Raw genomic sequence first — 19,972 nt, forward strand, 5'->3', positions numbered from 1 at the left:
ATCCGTTTTTATTGGGAAAATATATTGACACAGGAAGGGATTGGAAAGCTGTCACTTACTGGAGGACAGCCCTCCATGAAGTGGACACTGGAAGCCCTGGCCAGGTGGATCAGGTGCTTAGAGTGTCATCCTGATACGCCAAGGTTGGGGGTTCGATTCCCAGTCAGGGCGCATACAAGAAACCATCAACAAATGTATAAATAAGTGGAACAACAAATTGATGTTTCTCTCTCTCTCAAATGATTTTTTTTTAAAAAAAAAAAAAAGGACACCGGATTCTTGGATAAAAATACTTTCCAAGTCCAAGATGCTATATACTCCACGATCAGAACTTCAATTGCATTTTCCTCTTCATGACCACCCCACCCAGCAATAAGAAGCAGTCATAAGAAGACCTTGGTCCCCCTGCCTGTAGATATATCCAACTCGATGATCTAAGCATGGAACTGAGAGCAATCACGTGAGGAAACCCTGAGCACGCACGCGCGATGGCCGTCGGTGAGGCGGTGACTTGTCTTCCCCGCGCGGCTGCGTTCGGCAGGCCTGCCCTTCAGGAATAGATACTCTCCCCCTTGCTGTCGGACCGCTGTGGTTGCTTTCCCCCCCGCCAAGGTCAAGGCCTTAACATCAGGATTATGTGCAAAGACTTAAGATGAATATTTCCCCCGAACTTCTGGAATGATCAGCATTGCACAGAGTGGGGGCCGGTCTGCCTCGGGCAAAGGAAGAACTCTAAATTCCAGGCCCCAATGACCCAAACTGCTTTCAGCCCCCATGTGTGGGCCAAATTATTGGGGGGGGGGGTGCCCACAATGGCTGCATTTGCCACAGTCTATGTCTAATCTATTCGCAGCAGCCCAGTTCTCTGGCGCTAACCTCCCTCTCTATCCTTTGGTGCCGATTCCCCCACAATCTATTGGACAATGGAGTTGTCTTGGGGTGCTACGGCAATGAAGCAAAAGAGGTCAGAGGGCTTCATTTTCGAACTGTTTTCGCAGAAGTCATCTCCGAGGAGCGGCAAACAGAAAAACCACATCCTGACACGTCACATACAATTAGAGTCTTCCCTGAGTGAGCAATCCAGGCCTTCCTGGCAGGGGACCTGTGTGTCGCTGACTTACTGGGAAGATAATATTCAGTTCCCCATTCACTGAAGTCTCGGGGCAAGTAACAACAAGGGCGTCTCTACCTGTTTTTCTCAGCCACGCAGGTCAAAAGAGGAATCGGTGTTGGGCTGAAATTTCTGTAATTTACAATCCCCAGCACGTGGACCCGAGCCAAGCCGCTCTTGGCTACACATTGTAAACAGAGCATTGTTGCCTCTTAATCTGGGTAATTGGTCCCAAATGCTGTTGCCACTTTTCACATCAGATGCTTCACATACTTTGAAAGAACCTGGAACTTTTCTCCTTTGGCAGAGAAGAGTTGGGCGCATAACTGAGTCTTTTCATCAGCACGAAGGCCCCTGTAAACAGCCAGGTGATTTCATTTGGGGGCCTGTAAACACAGCAGACGGCGGGGGGGGCGGGGGCCCTACTTAAAGAACGTCATTCCGCTGTTTGTTCATCCGCCTATCCATCCGCAGCCGAGCCGCCTGTGGGGTGTTTACTTAGCATGCGCGGCTCCTTCAAGCGCTGAGCAGACTGAGCCACCTCTTACAGGACGGCAGCCAGATTTCCAAGCAGAGCTGTGTCTCACTCCAGGGTAGTGTGTTCTTATCAGTACGTTCCCTGAGGGTGATGCGTCATGATGAAATTTAGCTGAAAACCAGTTGTTCGGGAACACCAGCCTCTGGGCGAAGTCTTGGGGATGCTGTGTGAGAGAAGAGGGGGTTGGGACGCTGGTAGGGGTCCAGGCCCGGGGAAGACTCGGAGGCACTCAGGCTGCGCGAACCCCGGGGAAGGTAGCGACCTTCCTGAGCCTCAGTTTTCAGGTCTGTAAAGTGGACATCATAATGCATACCTTGTGCCGTGATGGGTGTGGCTCCGCTAGAGCGTCCTCCACAGACTGAAAGGTTGCGGGTTTGATTCCCCGTCAGGGCACATACCCAGGTTTCGGGTTCCATCCCGGGTCAGGGCACATATGAGAAGGGAACCAGTCAATGTGTGTCTCTCTTTCTCTCTCTCTCTCTCCCCACCTCTCTCTCTAAAAGCAATGAGGATAAAAAAAAAAAATTTTTAAAACATAATAATACAGCCCTGGCTGGTGTAGCTTCAGTGGATTGAGCAGAGGCCTGTGAACCAAAGGGTCACCTGTTCGATTCTCAGTCAGGGCACATGCCTGGGTTGCAGGCCAGGTCCCAGGTAGGGGGTACGTGAGAGGCAACCACACATTGATGGTTCTCTCCCTCTCTTCCCCTGTCTCTAAAACTAAATCTTTTAAAAAATAATAATACATACATACCCTGAAAACTCACCATGAGGATTAAATAGAAAAAAATGCATAGAAACGTTATGAGTGTATGCTACATATTATTCTAATGAATCATTTTTTAAAACCATAATCTTGAGGCCTATCTTTCTGCTTCAACCTACACAAGGCAGGAACAGATTCTTTTTTCCCTGGGAAAGTTCTGGTTTGGGCTTCAGTATTCCAAGAAAATAATCGTCATGATAAAATCTGAGTTCTCATAATTTCTTCATTTCAGCCTTCCTCCTTACGTCTTTCCAATTGCCTCAGTAACATTTTTAGGCCTTCGCTGTTCTTATCATATTTCTAGGACGGTACTGAGTTCTATATTAGCTATAACTTCTCTATATTCTACCTAGTCAGTCCTTCTGACCTTTCCTCCCAAGCCACTCCCTCACCCTGTCATTTTTTTGGTACTTTTTTTTTCTTTGAATTCCTCTCAGTTTATCTGTACCCTGTAGCATTCCAAGGGCAAGGCAAGCAAAGACTTATGGGAGGTTTGGGAAGTCAGCTCCCTACTTCTGAGATAAGAAAATTAGACCAGAATGAGCTTTTTCTCCTTTGTTTTTTTTTTTCCCCATGACATTTACTACTGACTGTTCTCGAGAGTTAAAAAAAAATTGGGGGGTGGAATATCTCCCTCGTTCCTAGACTATAACAGCTTGTTTTCTAACCAACCTCGTAACTTCCTTTTCTCCGGGAGGCGGGGCGGCGCAAGACAGAGATCCCAGAACAAGATGTCCCGGGATTCAAGTCCCTTTTACAAGCAGCGTCACCTTGGACAAGTTATGTAACTTCCCGGGTCTCCTCTTTCTGCTCCACAAAGTGGAAATAACAGTGCGTGCCCGGTGCTGTTAGGGTCCCCTAAACTGAGCTCACACAGCTTACAACGATGCCAGGCTATGGCCAGCCTTGGTCGTTGATGTTTCCTCTAGTGTATTTAACTGTCGGCATACCCCTCTGGGCTCTCGTACGTGGCCATCTTTCCACATCGATGATTGGAAATCTGCTCCCGATACTGTTCTTCCCATACTTCAGACTGGCGCAGGGAATAAGAGGGAGAATTTGGCCAGGCAGCCATGGCCAACGCATCTTGTAGTTCCCTCTCCTCAGCCCATCATCTATCCATCATCAGCTCAATGTGGGGGTGAAGGTTTTATGGCGAACCCCGCGCACCACTGCAGCTTCCCCTGTGCTCAGCGAGCCTGGGTTACGTTTGGGAAAAGCTGGTTTGAATTGTAGGTGAACCTCCTTCACCCCCTGAAGAGCCAAAGCAGGATTTATTGTTTCAGGTGGACACCAAATGAAACTTGCTCGGTCCATCGGAGATCCGCTGCGGGTTTGTCATTGAAATGAGCTCCCATTTTATGCAGCCTTAATCCTTATATTTATGGTTCTTCTGCCATTTCTACCTCCGTGGGTCAAATAAATAAATAAATAAAAATGGAAACTCGCTGTCTCGTATTTGAACAAATGGCAATATGATAGACTGTGTACATTTTTGTCTCAAGAGTAAATAAGGAAAATATACTTTCGGTAACATGTGCTTGCACGAGCTATTTTTGCAAACATCCCCCTTTATTTCATACCGTGTGTATTAGCCATCGAGCAAAGGCTAATTACCAAAAAGTGTTTCTTTCTGTCACCGTTGAAAGATCTACGGTGCATCATCGTTGAATCCAGTGAAACTGTGACTTGAAAAATCAAATTTGTATCATTGAAGCTCGCTCCATTTTTGCATTTCTCCCAAGTCAGAAGCCCAGACTTAAAGCCAGCTCATTTTCTCAAATTACATGCTAGAGGCTGGGGGAGATGTAAGGCTTGGATCTTTTATGGCAAAATGATGAGTTCACAGTTTCTGATTGATGATCTGGGATATATGAGTGATATGTGCCCATTAGATAAAGGGGCCTCCGGAATGAGAAGATGAGGCAAAAGTGAGCTTAGAGAAATTTCTAGATTCTCCATCGGCAGCGATGTGGGCAACATGCTTACTGTTTAATTCTAAGACAAAATAATCTTAACTAATTTACACATGGAGATGAATATATCCATGAGCTCTAAAAAAAGACTGCTTGGATTAAAAATAAGCATGCATTTTTTTTTTACCCCAACAGGTAACTGAAAGCTTTGTAGTTATATTACTTTGAATGTCTACTTTTTACTTTAACTAACTGAACAAAGTTATTCTGGGATCTTTTTTTTTTTCCTTAAGAAATTGGCACTAAAGAAAATTCCTCCCAAACCTGCTAGCTTTTCATAAATTGACCGTATTTGATATTAGTTAGAAAAGTACAGTCTGAAAACACAATCAAGTCAGGGTTTGGAGTTTTTTTCCCCTTTTTTCTTCTTCTTCCAATCTCCAGTCTCCAAAAGACTGGTCCCAAAAATAAACTTTACAACATCTTTGAGAATCTCAAAGAACCCCGGTCAAGATTTTTTTTGGCCGAAAAAGAAAGCAGTTTTGAGATTCAAAAATTTGGCCTCTCATGGTCAATCCCCAGAAGAGGGAAATCAGCTCATGTTAGATGGTGATTTTAATTGATTCTGTAATCCAAGTTAGTCCTCCATCATGTATTAAAATATGATCAAACAGTAGGGACTGGGAGGGGAAAAAAAATAGAAAGCTTCAAAAATAACTCCACATAGAAAAATCGAGCATTTCTTTCAGAGCTTTTTCTGTTTCTAAATTAGAGGATGGGAAAACATCACCCTGGAAAAGAGCGGTTGGTGCCGGCACGCCCACGTCGTGGTAACGGCAACAAAAAAAAAAAAAGTCCACTTGACGTCTGAGTTCTGTCGGTCGGACGTTCCAGGTGTCATCCTAGACAGCCAGCCGGCTAACGGCGGACACACAGCGACACACAGCCTCTGACACACAACCCACAACGCAGCGTGCACGCACGCACGGGCGCGCGCGCGCGCACACGCAGACACAGACACAGGAGAGCTGCCCAGGCCTCGCTCTGGGTGCCTGATCATTCTGGCATATTGTCAACCCTGGAAGGAATTTTAATCTACATGGTTCGAAAATAGGGGCCTTTTAAATATGCTGCATACAATTTGCGATGGTCATCTCGAAAATGCTGCTCCATTATCCTTCTCCATTTGGAATGAATGAGGCTAATTAATTTCAGGCCATACTTGGTGAGGTCAGCGCCAAACGGAGGGGTGCGTGCTAGACATTGCTAATCTCTTTCAGCTGAGAGTGATGAATTAAAGATGAAGCCGGCCTTTGCAGGCCTAATTTAGAATGTATATCAAAAAACCTACAGCAAATAATACTATCCCCTACAACAAAGGAAAACTTGCTCTCTCAGGCTCCTGTGAGCAGTGTGGATTCTAAAGACATTCTCAGCCCTCTCTGGACTTTCGGCTGTGGATGGGTGGACCCTATCAAGAAAATCAAGCCATCTCTCTCACACACGGGGACAGAAAAAAAAAATGGGATTAGAGGGAAGAAAGAAAGAAAACAAAAACAAAAGACAACAATCGGGGTTTGATTCCTTGTGTTTTAAAATTCCACCTACACACTTACCCCCACACCCCCCACCCAGAGCTACCCCACGGAAAAGGATCCCAAATTAGCAATACCTATGTGGGAGCCACGACCACCCGGCTCTGCTGGGCCATTTCAAAGCAACGTGCTAAATGAGGGAGCCTGTTGTTTTTAGAGCAGATATCCTAATGAGGCTTATTAGGTTCTTCCATGTCTCTCTGTTGAAAGCCAATCGAGATTGACCAGGTAGATAATGCGATACCTTTTATGAAGCCAAGAAAGAAATTGTAATACAGATGCCTCCCGGCCACAATGTTCTTCTGCGAGTCGGTGCTCAGCCAACTTCCCGAGCGGTGCGAAGGGAGGTAACGGGCTGATCTAAACTCCAAAGAGGAGAGGGAATTAGTCATAATTTCTCCAAGAGAACGACTACAAGTCCCTAAGGGTGGCAAAGAAAGGTGGTTCACCCCCGGGGACTGGAGAATACACCTTGCAAAAATTACTTCTGCACACGGACCGGGAATACAGAAATCCTGGCATCACCGTCATAACTCAGAAGTCTCGACTGGAGGCTCCCAGGGCTCCTGACTCTGTGTGCCGGTAGCCCTCATTAGAAAAAAAGCTGCTTTGCATTACATCCCAATCTACATGCTGAATCAATCTTTCATCCCTTTGATTGCTTCTGAAAATATTTATATTTCTTAATAATGCACATTTTGTCTCGCAAGTTCTGATTAAACCCAGACGGGGATTCCCGGAGCAGGCGATGTATGTGGAAGGGGTGATTTAGGGCAGGAAGGGGAAGATAAAAAACACAGGTTTTTCCCATTGGGGAACCATTAGACAGTATAAATCTAGCCATTTGGGTTATGTAAGCATCAGAAGACGGCTGTAATAAATACAGATTGGAATATTAGCGTGGTCTCGTACAGATTACAGAACATTCTGAGTATCGCATGATTCCTCACTGTGGTTTCGACTTGTTGGCTGGTTAGCGCAAGGGCTTGTATGAGAAACTAGGGTGGGAGAGATTTGGGAAGATGGCATACTACAACCAATAATAACCCACACCAGGGGTCATATCATAAACAGAGAAATAGTTATACTATGGACAGGATGAGATGATCTCAAGGAGAATAGTAGGTGGGGCAGGGGGCATTTGGGGGGAATAGGGATGGATTCTTGGTCTGGGGGCCAAGAGGACTAGTTTCAACTCTGACCTCACGTCCGTCATCTGACCTCTCCAAGCCTCAGGGTTTTCTTCTTGCTATTCACCTGGGAAGTAAGGGAGGCAAATTTTTGAGGGGGATAAATTTTAAATTCTGTCGTTTTTCTACGGAACCAGGATTGACCTAAGTAGTCCGCAGGCTCTGGAGGCAGAGAGGAAGCTAAGGAAGCTTCACCCCACGCCAAGCGTCCCCAGGCTGGTGTCTGACACGGAAGCCACGCCTCCCCCAAGTGCCCACATGCCGCTTGCCCCGACTTGCCTCCTCCGAGACAGCTGCTGCCTCTCTGCGCCCGCCTCTCTTCTCTCCCCTCGGAGACCATGAGAGCAGGAAGCACCCCAAAGCTTCCCGAAATGTCCACAGTCTCATGCGACCCAGCTACCCCACTTTGGAGATTAAAAAATTAAATAAATAAAAGCCAAAAGGGCTTGAGCCCCCAGCCTCGGTCGCTGGGGAAGCCAGAATGTAAGCCCACGTGTTTGCACCGGGGTCCATGCTGCTGTGACCGGCTGCCTCCGATTTTTGTATTCCTCAGAGAGGTGGGGTTTCTGGCGACCAGTCAGTGTCGCTGGAAGCAGATTCGCAGGATGGGGCAGTGGCAGAGGATTCAGCCTTCCTAGATGTGAATGAGGCACCTGGAACTTGGTGGCAGTGTCAGCTTCAGGGGAGTCCCTAAGTCCATGAGCCTACCTGGTTACTTTTTTCCCTCGAATAATGGAAATAATAACAGTATCTACACCAGAGAGTTGCACAGAGATGAAATAAAGTTATAGATATATTTATATTGATTTATATTTATATGTTTATACGTAAAGTTTATATGTATATATATAAATATGTTACATTTATCTATATTTACATGTTTATATATATCAAGCTTATATATAAACATATACATATGTATGTTTACCATAGTTCTGATACATAGTAAATGTTAGTTACTGTATTGTCATCATCACCATCCTCTTCTTCATTTACCTAATGACTTAGCACATCCTGAAAAAAACCCAGGAGACCTTGGCCCAAATTCTTACCATGTTCTCATTACCTCCCTAGCCTCAGGTAATCCTCTGAGCCTCAGTTTACAGCAACACGGGCCCTCTGCACATTGACCTGTGCAAAGGTTTCAGTAACCACCAAATGAGTGAGGCACGTGGGAGGACCTTCGGAGACAGGTAGGGCCCTATGGAAACACAAGGGCGGCTGGTCTGTTGGGACAGCATTCTTCCTCCACTGAAATGCCTCTGAGTGCTCCGAGCCAACGGAAAATGGGAGAGATAATGCCTCTGTTTTGTTTCTCAAACAAATCCCCTCAGAAGTGAGATACACACCATGCCACGGGGGCGGGAGAGCGTGGATGCCCCTCCTTGCTTATCGTTGTCACTCATTTAATCCGACTCCACTGTCCTTCTGCCCGAACTTGCTGTGTTCTCTTCGCAGAGAATTAGATAACAATTGGATCAGAGGGGCAGGGTTTAGAACAGGAAAAGTCAAACCTGCTCTCTTCTTTTGCCTTCCAGGAAAGGGAAGGCACACCTGCAAGTTCAGAAACATACGCGACATTCAACGGTGGCTTCTAAGAAGCCCGCATTCCCCTGGCTGAAAGACTGGCAACCTTGGCTTTGACCAATTAGCTGCCCATGGACGGCGCGCGTAAAAACAGATTCATTGGGGAACTGTCGTTTTGTTCAAGCTACAAGAGCATCCAGGGGGTGGGGGGGGGTTGTTTTCAGAGTGGGATTATTAAAGAGTTGGGGCCTCAAGGTGTATGTCTATTTTAAAAAGAAATTTTCTGATTGCAGATAACTTCTCAATTTGATTTAGTGTCGAATGATAGTGATGGGGTTGATAAGCGAGCATTCATCGGTAATTCATCTTGTGCTGGTAGAAATTTACAGCAAAGCCGTGCTTTCCCACCAGTGACAAGCCCTATTAATCTTCTTCAGACACATTTCAATAGGTGTCCCCATCTGTGGCCAACATCTAAACACCCTGGCGTCACCAGCGACTAGAAGACACCTTCATTTCAAGTTACACTGGTGAAAATGTGATCCCGGGTTGTACTCTATTTTTTAACCTAATTCTCTCTCTTCATTCAATTAGCCTTTCTTGCCTGGATTTTCTGCTCACGAGTGGGAAATTTTCTGCTCATCATTTCCAAGGGAGAGCGCTCCAAGATTCAGTCCCTTAGAGATGCGCCATCTCCCCCAAGGTTAACCACCAACAACTCCTCGACAAATTAAAATCGCTTCGATTCCAGTTCGGACAGTCACTGGCCTCTGGTTGCTTCGGCCTCTAGACAGTAAAATCTGCCCAAAGAAAGCCCGCCTGGGGCATCAGGGAAGGGGGAGGCTGTTAAACCCATTTGAGTTCATATTCAGAACGCAACTTATTATCTTCCTCGATGACGTGAATTTCCACGCAGGGGGCTGCTGGGAAAAAGAGGGTGGTGGAAAGGAAATCCCCGTGTTTAAATATCCAAATGCAGTGAACCTATTCGGTCCGTGGAATGAAAGTTTGCATCTGTTGGAGGCTCTCCCATGAAAGAAGTAAATACAATAATTTGATTTAGGGATAGATTATTTTACTCAAATTGCACTTTTTTCCCCCCTACAAGCAGCATGCTCTGTCTGGCTGCCAGGTTAGTCTAGGTGAAAAAATGTGCAGGGGGAGGGCTTTTTTTGTGCCATTTTCAACCTCATAATGGGTTTGGTCTTGCAAAGAAATAGGATTTACACAGCATTTTTTCGCGTGCCCTTTAGAAAGCTTTCCAAAGAGAAAACTCTTTGACAGGTTCCTGTTTTCGGAAAGGTTAGCCACATCTGTATAATGAGTGGAATTTTTAAACTTCATTGAACTTTTTTTGCCCCTGTGTGATGTGACATATACATGTGTTACTAGTATCCTTTTCCTAGTGTGCATATACATCTGTACACGGGAAAAAGAGAGACATCCTCAAAAACACCCCCCTCCCTCATACAAATTATTTTTCACAACGATCATTTGAGTTTGTTATGGCTCTCCATAACCTTATTGTAGGTGGCAGGCTTAAATGTGCCATATTAATAACTTGTTACCCAAGACAAATTAAGTCCTTATGTGTCAAAAGCACTCGGTACTGGATTATCTACAAGACAAGTATTTATTGAATAAACGTTGAGTCCAATTTCATTTTAATGTGACTGACTGTATGCTGCAGCCTCTTAGGCAGAGATAAAAACACTCAGACCTATAACTGTGTTGCCACGTTACACCTAACTTGTCTAGTTCCATTATGGCCTCCTGACTTAGAATATGGAAAGAAGGCTTTTCTGCCCGGTTTGGTGGTGGGGGTTCTGCAGAGCAAGGGGAGAGATAGGAAAACGGCTGGCATTCAGCCTAAAGAGAAATCATTGAAACAAATTAATCCTATGCCGTTTAAATTGACACAGTAATCCATCATCAGAGAAGGCAAACTCTGAAAGCAATCTAGAATCTGCCCTCCTCTCTCGCGGACCCTAGGGGCACAAAGACAGAGAGTAAAGAGAGGAGGGGATAACAGGAAAGTTGGGAATGCCTTCGAAAAGAATCACATTGGTTCTATCAGCTCTTCCTCTCCTGCCTCTCTGCAAACCTCCTTTGGAAAGGAGAGAGGAACTTCCCACAGTTGATTTGGCCACGCTGTTCTCAGCGTGGTAGGTTCTCCGCAATAGGAAGCTGTTCTCTGACTGAGAGTCTGCCTCCTTCCCCAAGCTCCCGGGCTGCTGCTGACGGGACCTGAGCCACCGCCTGCCGTCTGTGAAAAGTAGACCCACTGGGAGCTTGGACAGAACCTTGCCCAGAAACTTAAACAGAAACTTTCCCCACCGTGGTAAGGGCTTGGAGACAGGGGCTCGGTTTTAGTTGTGTCGTTGTCTTGAGTTTTGCTGGGGGAAAGTGGGACTAAACCTTTTTTGTTTTCTCCTATAATCATCTCATTTTTGGACTTGATGCAAAAAAAAGCTTGCTACTATAATTTTTCAAGTAAAACTTGTGTAACATCCCTAAGAGCTGAGGCACACACACCATTATACTCTGTCCCTTTGCTGGGTCTTTTATTTTGGAGGCTTGTTGTTTCAAATCTCCCTTCACTTCAAAGAGCCTGCAATGATATGTTGTTAAAACTTGCTTAGGATTCAAAAACTCTATATGAAACCGAAGCATCTCGCCCTGGTAGACAGTTAAGATAGAAAAAAACCCTTATTAAGAACTCCGCTGTGAAAACAAAGTGACTGTATTTTCAACAGCCGGAATCAAAGGCTCTTTTTTTACTTCTTTAACATATATATATACACACACACATACACACACACACATATATATATATGAAATGATATTTTTGTTTTTCTTTTTTCTGGAGGTGGCTGGAAGATCTCACATCTTCATTATTTGCCTGGACATGCAAATTTAAACACAGGAATGAGTATTCTATTTCAGTGGAATAAAGCATTAAGCTGGAAAGGCAAAACAATGTGAAAATCACTTTTAAGCTCAAAAATGCACTCTGCGAACAATAGACCGTGTGTGGCGACACAAACCCAGATGCCTCCGTGCCAAAGTAAAGAAGGCAGAGAACACGTATGTAAGCCCTACCCGACAGCTGCCCTCTGTGCGTTTACCTAGGGTAGAGTTTCTTCTCGTTTATTAAGAAAACTTTATATGTTCCTGTAACTTTAGAGTAAACATCACACCTCTTTTCTATAATTAGAATGTTTATTCACTGGTGTTTTAGAGGGGAGTGGGTAATTCTGGCATAGTGGCTAATGCTTTTTAATGTTCCCAGGCATAAAAGACAAATTAGAGGAATTCACCGGATAAAGAGGAAGACAGTGAAAGGATCCCCTATAAAATATTCATCCACAGCCAGCCAGTTGCAGCTTTAAGAGTTATTAAGAAACAAGAATAGGTTTAGGTGTTTATGAGCGTGTTTGTTTTTTTACAGAGTCTGGGACGTTTAAATAGTAGCTCTTCAATAACTAGACAGACAATTACACTTTCTAAACCAGATTTGCTCTGGGATTTGTTTTCAACATAGAAACAATGTAGACTTCAGCAAAATAGTCTATCACTTGAAAAAAGCCATTAAATTAACCAAAATCATATTAAAAATCAGTGAATAAATAAGCAAAGCCCTTATCGCTCCGAGGAGATTCTGAAGAAAAACATCTTTTTGAAAGCACCCCCCTCTCGCCATTTAAATTTCACAATGCTAGCTTCTTTCCATGACATCAGACATACATGCGAAATGAGAACATGCAACAGAACCGGGAAGCAATCAATAAGGTATCACTCTACATTCTGCAAAGGACCAAGGTTGCCTTTTTTAACTTCCTCTCCCTGGCATGTGATGGTGATGCAGTCCTGTCGAAAAAACACCCAATGTGGCACTTTCCACTGAAGTCAGTGTTTTCTGCCTTTTATGTTTTCACTTTTGCTTCAGACTATTTCCACTGCTATCATCTCGATCCATTTACCTAGGTCAGGTCCACTGTGATCTCTGCAATAGGGCTGGTTAATTTATTAAAAATCATAATGGACAAAGAGGAAAGGTGCCTTTCTCTATCCTATATTCAAAAAAGAATTTTTTAAAAGAGTGTATATTTTATTTCAGTGTCACCCTTTGTAAACTTCAGACAAATACTTGTTGGGTCAAGAAGCTGAATATTATGTTCAGCTCCCTCTTCTTAATGTTTTGTAGAAGCCCTTTATTTTTGCTGCGTACCTTCAACATTTCCAGCAGTTAGCCCTTTAAGAGGAGAAACGCAGTTGGTAACTAAATAGTATTCTATTTTCTAAATTCCTGCATAATGCTTCTCTATTATGGCAGTGTGTCTGTCCTTGCCCATCTACTTACTGCCCTAACTGTATGCTTTCTATTGAAACTGGGGTTTTTTGTGAGCCTTCTAAAAGCCAATCATCTTTAGATTATTTTTCTCCTGAAATTCACCTGGAGTCTCTGGTTAAAGGAAATTAAATCAGGTAAATCCCCTTTGTTGTTCTGTTTGTATTTCTTTTCAGCACACTGGATACAGCTAATTAACAATATTAATTTATCTGGATATTTGCCTCACGAACACCTTCACATTTAAATGGCTAGCACCTGATACCATTTGATTAATGCTTTTTTTTTTTTTTTGGACATGCCAGAAGTGAACTGTCATTTTCACGATTTCATTACCAGGCTCTTGAGAAAGAGAAAACATACAGAATCAGACCATCTTTCCTCACTCTGTCTGCTTTCAAATAAGAACTGACATCCACATGGCTTTGGAACTTTCTCAGCAGGAGTTACCTCGCAGGGTAACATGGAAAAGCCTGGACAGCCCATGTCAGCCTGGGCTAGATGGTCCACAAGCCCTTATGCCATCACCTTTAGCCAGAGCCTGTTCCGCAATGCACTGAAAAGTCAAATAAACAGAGGGGCACACTGTTGCATTTTGAAATACATATATGAGGCAGAGGAGGCTCACCTCTGGTTGGAATGCCCTGCCAAAGCTACCACAGTGAAAATGGACATTTTTTCCTTGAAGGGTCTCTCTAGGAGCCTGCGAGGCACAATGGCTTTGCTATGACCGAGTCGCTTCGGCTTGGATTTCAACAAGAGGGGTTCCAAGGAAGCTCATTCAAAACTCCTTTCTGCCCCTGCTTCCTGCCAGACCTCCAGCATGGACCCTTGAGTGACAGCCTCTGTCTAGTGCTGGAGGAGATGACCCTTTCATCCATCATGGAGCTTCTAACACCGTAAGGAGATTGTATATATATATAATATATATATACTATATGTGTGTGTGTATATAGTATATATAGTATATGTAGATGTATATATATACACACACACATATATATATACACACACACACGCCCAGGCACCCACATCCCCATGCACATTATATAGCTACCAGTTATAAGGCCACCAGGTCTGCATGCATTTTCTTCACGCCATCTAGATGGTATGCCTATAATGTGCCCACTGACAAGACTCTACATTAGCTGAAATGAAGGAAGGTAAACTAGATATTGTTTGGGCGGCACATGTGGTGGAAATATGGTTAAAGTGAAGTGGGTGGCCAGGTGCATGGAAGAAAATATGTAAGCATACATCATGTTTTCTTCTGGTCCCCAAAGTCCCCCTCCAAGAAGGGAGCTGCCTTGAGGGGTGAGACTCTAGTCTTCCCAAATGCAAGGCTGCCCTCAGAGGACGGGTGGGGGGTAGGAGGGGGCCAGTGAAAGACAGAGAACTCTGAAATCCTTCAACTGGAATGAATCTCCCTCCTTCCCTCCCTCCCTTCCTTCCTTCTTTCCTTCCTCCCTTTTTTCTTTTTTTCCCCTCTACAGCCCCTTTGGTATATTAGTGTAGTTAACCTTCACTGGCCAAGACGGAGAAGGGTTAATGGAGACCCGCTCCTGGCAGCCCCCTGGGTCAGCCGAGACGCCGGCCGCTGGAGCTCCCCTCGCCAGAGACGGAAGGTGACTAGGGAAGGGACTCAGCACCAATCGCCTCACACCTGAACATACCGCTCCAATCCACTGGGATTCCTTTTCTTTCTTTCCTTCTTTCTTTTTTTTTTTTAATTCTCCCTTCTGGAAAACGATTAATTGGCGCTCCAGTCATTTCCTGTTACACGGTGGAGCCAGGCAAGGCAGCCTGAACTGAATTCCTCCAGCTGCCAAGAAAGTCGAGCAACTGGGGGTGTGGGGAGACCAGATAGATGGGCAGATAGATAACCAAGCTATCAGTGTCTCCAGGAAGAGCAGATTTTCAGGAAAGAGTCAGGAGCGGAAGAAAAAGAAAAAAAAAAAAACAACAGCAGCAAGATTCTCCTTTCTTCACTTTGCGCCCCTCCTTACCCCTCAAAATTAGCGCCTTCTTGATTCTTTACAGCTGCTTTGAACCCCAGGGTTTATCCACGGTAGCGAGCGAGCGAGCGAGATTCCCGCTGGCAGAAATGCAAAGCCAGGTTTGTGTCAGGGACTTCACTCCTAGAGTTGAGAGAGCAAACGCTCTCCCAAGCCTGGCTAACCTCAGCAAACCCTGCTGGCCTTCCAGGCTCCTGCACTCAGCCTTGGGGCCCCAGGCCGACTGCCCGCGCCGGAGGGTCACTTTCATACCCCCCCCCCAAAGCCTGATTACCACCCTGGAGAGCATGAAGGCGTCCTGGGGGCTCTGCTGGGGCGCGGCGCTCCGCCTCCACCTTCCACCTCCGCCTCAGACGGCTTCCACCTGCCCAGGAGCCGCGAACCTGGAATCCACCGGCCCTGCGGTCCCCAGCGGGTTCCGCCACCCGGCGGCCGCTCTGGACACTGGGTGGGTGGCAGGGAGAAGCAGCTAGCCCAGCTGAGCTGCTTCATCCTCTTTAGAAATATTCCGGGAGATGAGGGACTGGGGTGAATCAGAGAGTTCGAGGGTGCTGCGGGTCTCGGTGGGGGTTGGGGGGAATACCCGCGTTTGGGCCACAGTTTTACTCCTGAAGGCAGCCCAGAAAGACCGCGAGGTGGGAGAAACTTCCAGTGTCCCCGGCCGGGCCTGCGGTCCACTCTCGTGGCCACCCGGCCGCTGCCACTCACGGCGTGGAGCCTTCGGCTCCCAAGCCCTCAGCCGCCGCTGCCCGCGTAGCCCCCAGCCGGCGGGTGCCGGCTCCCTGCCCCTCGGTGAGCCCTGGCGGCGCCCGTCGAGGAGAGAGGGACACAGGCCTGCGCCCGGGAGCTCTCTGGCGGCGGCCGGGCCGCCCCCTTCGAGGCTCGCTCCCCCCTCTCAGCCTCGCCAAATCCCTGAAAGCCCCGGCCCACTTCGTCACCCCGGGGGCTTCTAATCACCCGGTATCGATTTCCCTAACTCTTTTCATCCAGTTGAAGACACATCTTAAAACACTCCAGCCCGAAGTGTGCTCTGGGCTTTATCCACACTAATAAAATGATTTACCCTTCTCTCTGCGCTCTCCGCACAGAGGAAAATCGTTCGAGCCCGGCTATTTGTGTGTGATCAGTAAATATTTAGTGCGGTGACATCCTCAGCTAGGCTTCGGATCGATTCGGGGCCCGCCGGGAGGTGCGGACGGTCCGGGCGGGGCCGCGCCCGGCCAGCCAAGGGGGCTCCTCCCGCCCTCGCCGCGGGCCTCTGATTTACGGCCTCCGCAACCAGCCAAGGGGGGTGGGGGGGGCGCGAAAGCGCGCCTGGAAAATCGGCTTTTCAACCTTTTTACTTTTGACATTCAGCCACCTCCCCAGGCTCTAATTCTTGCCCCCTACTCTCCGCATCCCGCCCCCGACCCAGGGGCGTCCTGTGCGCCCCGCGCGCCCTCGGTGCAGCAGCGCGCTGCGCTCTCGCCCCCGCGGCCGGGGGACCACCTATCACAGCCCTGCGCGGGGACACGAGGAGGCCCAGGCCCCTGCTCTGGGGGTCGCCGCCCTCGGGCCAGTTGCACTCCGCCCGCCCACACCTCAGAGGGCGGAGAGGGGGTGGAGAAGCCCCCAGCCGCCTGCGCCGAACGCGGAGCAGGTCTCCTCGCTACCTTTTGGCCGGCCCTCGTCATTCCCCCACTTCTGCGGCTGGGCCTCTACGCCCCTCGGGCCGATGGCGTCGGGTGGGAACTTTCCTTTGCCCGCGGAGAACCTTCCGTTTCCTTCAAAGCAAGAAAGCGCATCGCTTGGAGGGGTTGGAAGGGAGTCTCCTGCCCGGATCTTGGTTTCCAGAGGTTTGCAGCCGCGACAGGGGCACTGTCTGCGCCCCTCTGGCCCTCCCGGCCTCCCCCCGGGCGCGCACTCTGTCCCTGCAGCCGGGCCGCGCCTTGAACCTACACACCAAGCAACGGGCCCGACCCAGAGTGGGGCCCAGCACTCCCTCGCCACCTCCTACGGGACCGCCACCTGGGGCCAATACATTGTCCGAGCAGAAGGATGCGAGCCGTACTAGCCGCCTGGGCTCCACCGCTCTCCTTCAGCCGGAGACGCGGGCCTTGGGGGCTGTCACCCACCTGTTAGCGGGCCTGTTCCCCTGTCACCTGAGGCCCGGGCCTCTGCGACTCCCCGGGGCCCAGGGAAGAAGGTGAGCAACTTTGCTGGGTTCGCTCACCCCTCCCGGACGCTGGCGCCCTCTCCTTTGTCTTACACATGATTTTCTAAGCCACCTTATCTGCAGACTCTATCTTTATACTAATGCATACTTAATTGGCCCGTCTTGACTGTCCATATAAAACAATTTAATTAGGGTGCTTTCTTGCTTTGGAGAGCAAAGAAAAAAAAAATCTGCCCAGCGCTCATTGTAGTTAGCACCAATACAGGCAGAAAATGTAGCACAAGTTTTTGGTTGAAAGAGCACCTCGGTGCCCATTGAAGGGCGTTGATCCGAAAAGACAGAAAGGACAAGTAAAATCGATTTGAAGCGACCCTCTCTGTCCCTTTCACACCATTCAGAAACTCCATTCCTTCTAAGACAAAGCCCAGCGCCTTGGGAATTCTCAGGGAGAAAGAGGACTCCAGTCCCACAAGCCTAGGGCACTTTTTAAAAATCCTCCATATTGCACTTAACACCACTGTCGGGTGCTATGTACCCCCCCACACCAGTGCAGGTTTCCCAGGCACCCCCTCCGGAGCGCCAGGCTGGGTGGGTGCCTGACCCCCCTACGCCTCCTTGCGCCAGGCCTTCCGGCCAGACCAGCCTTTTAGGGTTAGTGCAGCCCTCACCTTTGACCCCCAAGATCGCCGTGGCTGCCAGAGGGTGCAGAGTCCCACTCAGGCCGAAGTGAAAAGGAAACAAAGCAAACACAGATATTCCTCTGCTCCCGACCCCAGGGAAACCGGTTCTGGTTCCGCCCGCCCGCCTGCCTGCACGCAGTCACCACCTCGGCCCTCAACTTTATTTTCTCCTTTTTGCCAAGAACTGCCCTGGCCACCTCGAAAGGAGGGGAGTGGAGTGGTCAGGGCTGCGTGTCGCCGGGGTGCAGGGAGTTGTCCTCCATTAGGAAGGAGAGTGCCAGGTTATCCGGCAGGCGCCCGGGCTGGGGGGAGGCGGTCATCGATCAGACCTGGCTGGGAAGGGAGGAGGGGGAACCGGGGAGGGGAGGGGAGAGGAGGGGAGGGGAGGGGAGAGGCTGGGCCGCGATCACCTTCACCTGCCCCGAGCCCGGCCCCCCTATTCAACTATCCCTCGACCTTCCGCCGGGGTTAAAGGGGGCGGGGGCGAAAAGGAGGGGGCGCCCCCCCCCCAGTTACACAAGTGGCCTCCTTCTCGGCGAGAATGAGCTCACCACCCAGGAGTCCCGCCATACCAGCCACTCGGTGGAACTGATGAGACAAACCGCAAGGAAAAACTTCTGTAGCCCATATTTATGGTATTAATGAATAGTTAAAAAAAGATTTACACTTCTTATGATCAATATTCTGAGTTATTTCCCTCAAAGTATATAATTACAGTGTCTTCGGAGTTTTCATCATTGTTTTTGAGGTGGCAAAACCATTTGTAATTTTCATTAGCCAGTAAACATGTAATTAACATTCAGCACTGTGTTTAACTTAATTCCTGTTTAAGGCAAGGACAAGAAGCCGCCGAAGAGCCTGGGCTGCATTTATCAAGTCTGACACACATCTTCCCATACACTCTCCTAAAATAAAGGATCCGTGTTTCCCCATTCTTCTCCTCTTAGCCCAAAACAAAACAAAAAAAAAATCCATTAGTGAAAACTGTGTTACACGGCAAGACGTAGCATACTTGATTCTCATTTTCCCCAGTGCCTGCAGCCCTGCCCCCTTGATTCAGTTTTGGGGAGGTGGGGGGGGGGAGGGAGAAGGTAAATTAAGCATTCATTATCTGCTGACAGGAAATGGGGAACCCCTCCCCCCCAAAAAGGAACAGGTTTCCTCTTTAGGAAAGTTCTAGAATGGGGACTGGGCATGGGGGGGGGGCACACAAACCTGCAGGGGAGAGGGGGAAAAAATCACTGGGGGGGGAACTTGAGTGAGAAGTAGGGGGGGGAATAAGGGATTCCAACGGATCCCTAGGAAAACAGCGTTGTCCTTCTATTTCAAGTTCCCTCTCTGCTCCAGGGCCAGGGCGAGCCTGCGTGCCTTTCCCCCTCCTCTCCCACCTCTGCCTCTTCCCTCCTTGCTGCAGGATTAGCCTCCATCCCTCTCGACCCCAAACAGTGGAATCTGACTGTGCCTCGGGTGGTCTTGCCTCGCAGTCTCGCCTCGAGTTCTTGGCGCTTCTCTGCTGGGGCTGAGCCGCTCGCTCCAGCCTCCGACTAAAACTCATTAAGTTGGGAGATTTTTTTTTTTTTTCCAATTGGACGGGTGTTTTTAAAGTCTCGTCTTTCCAGCCCCAAACAAGGTGTAACAACGCACTCTTCCTTCTAAGGAATGAGATGAGAGACAAGGATCACTCCAGACATCTCCTACCTACGGTTTGGGGTTTTTTTTTCTTAAAGGCGAGGCTTGCATTCCTCAGCAGCTATGTGGAAGCTCCCTGAAACCTCCTCTCTGTAAAGTTAGTGTGCAGGGGTTGCGGAGGCTGAGAGCGCCAGTTACATGGGGAAGCACTTCCTCCAGGTGGAAGAGCTTTCCCTTCACCTTTCCTCCGGTTCCCTGCCGGCTAGCGCTCACTTTCCATCAGTTTGCACAATCGCTTAGACAAACACCGAGGAAGAGAGTCTCTTTAATTATCAAAGACACATCTTTTCAGGGGTCCAACAAAGCGCTTATTTCACCCCGCCAAACTAAAGGAGAGTTATTCCAGTTTTAGGAGGAAGATGCAAGCGGTTTGGGACCTTGAACAAGGCAAATATGGTTTTGGTATGTTTGCTTACAGTATTTTTTTTTTGCTCTCTCT

General features: G+C 47.9%; 1 protein-coding gene and 1 long non-coding RNA gene across 7 annotated transcripts in view; one reads left to right on the forward strand and one right to left on the reverse strand.

Annotated features, from left to right (window-relative positions):
• LOC123809722 overlaps positions 1 to 19,972 on the reverse strand; it is a 21,044-nt gene continuing 1,072 nt past the window's right edge. For 2 of the 6 annotated variants that reach the window (XR_006784073.1, XR_006784072.1), the window contains exons 2-4: positions 6,171 to 6,286; positions 1,963 to 2,145; positions 1 to 1,812 (exon numbers count right to left, since the gene is read on the reverse strand). This is a non-coding gene — a long non-coding RNA (uncharacterized LOC123809722). Of the gene's footprint in view, positions 1,813 to 1,962; positions 2,146 to 6,170; positions 6,287 to 15,000; positions 15,254 to 16,661; positions 16,899 to 17,123; positions 17,219 to 17,832; positions 17,948 to 19,972 lie in introns of those variants that run through there. The other 4 variants (XR_006784076.1, XR_006784074.1, XR_006784071.1 and 1 more) reach the window with 4 other exon arrangements.
• NR2F2 (nuclear receptor subfamily 2 group F member 2) overlaps positions 19,542 to 19,972 on the forward strand; it is a 12,891-nt gene continuing 12,460 nt past the window's right edge. The window contains exon 1 of the mRNA XM_045824990.1: positions 19,542 to 19,935. Within this exon, the coding sequence (XP_045680946.1) occupies positions 19,893 to 19,935 (43 nt within the window). The 5' untranslated portion in view covers positions 19,542 to 19,892. The remainder of the gene's footprint in view (positions 19,936 to 19,972) is intronic.

Source organism: Phyllostomus hastatus, unplaced genomic scaffold, assembly GCF_019186645.2.
Source record: "Phyllostomus hastatus isolate PE091 unplaced genomic scaffold, TTU_PhHast_1.1 phas_scaffold_555, whole genome shotgun sequence".
NCBI classification, from domain to species: Eukaryota; Metazoa; Chordata; class Mammalia; order Chiroptera; family Phyllostomidae; genus Phyllostomus; species Phyllostomus hastatus.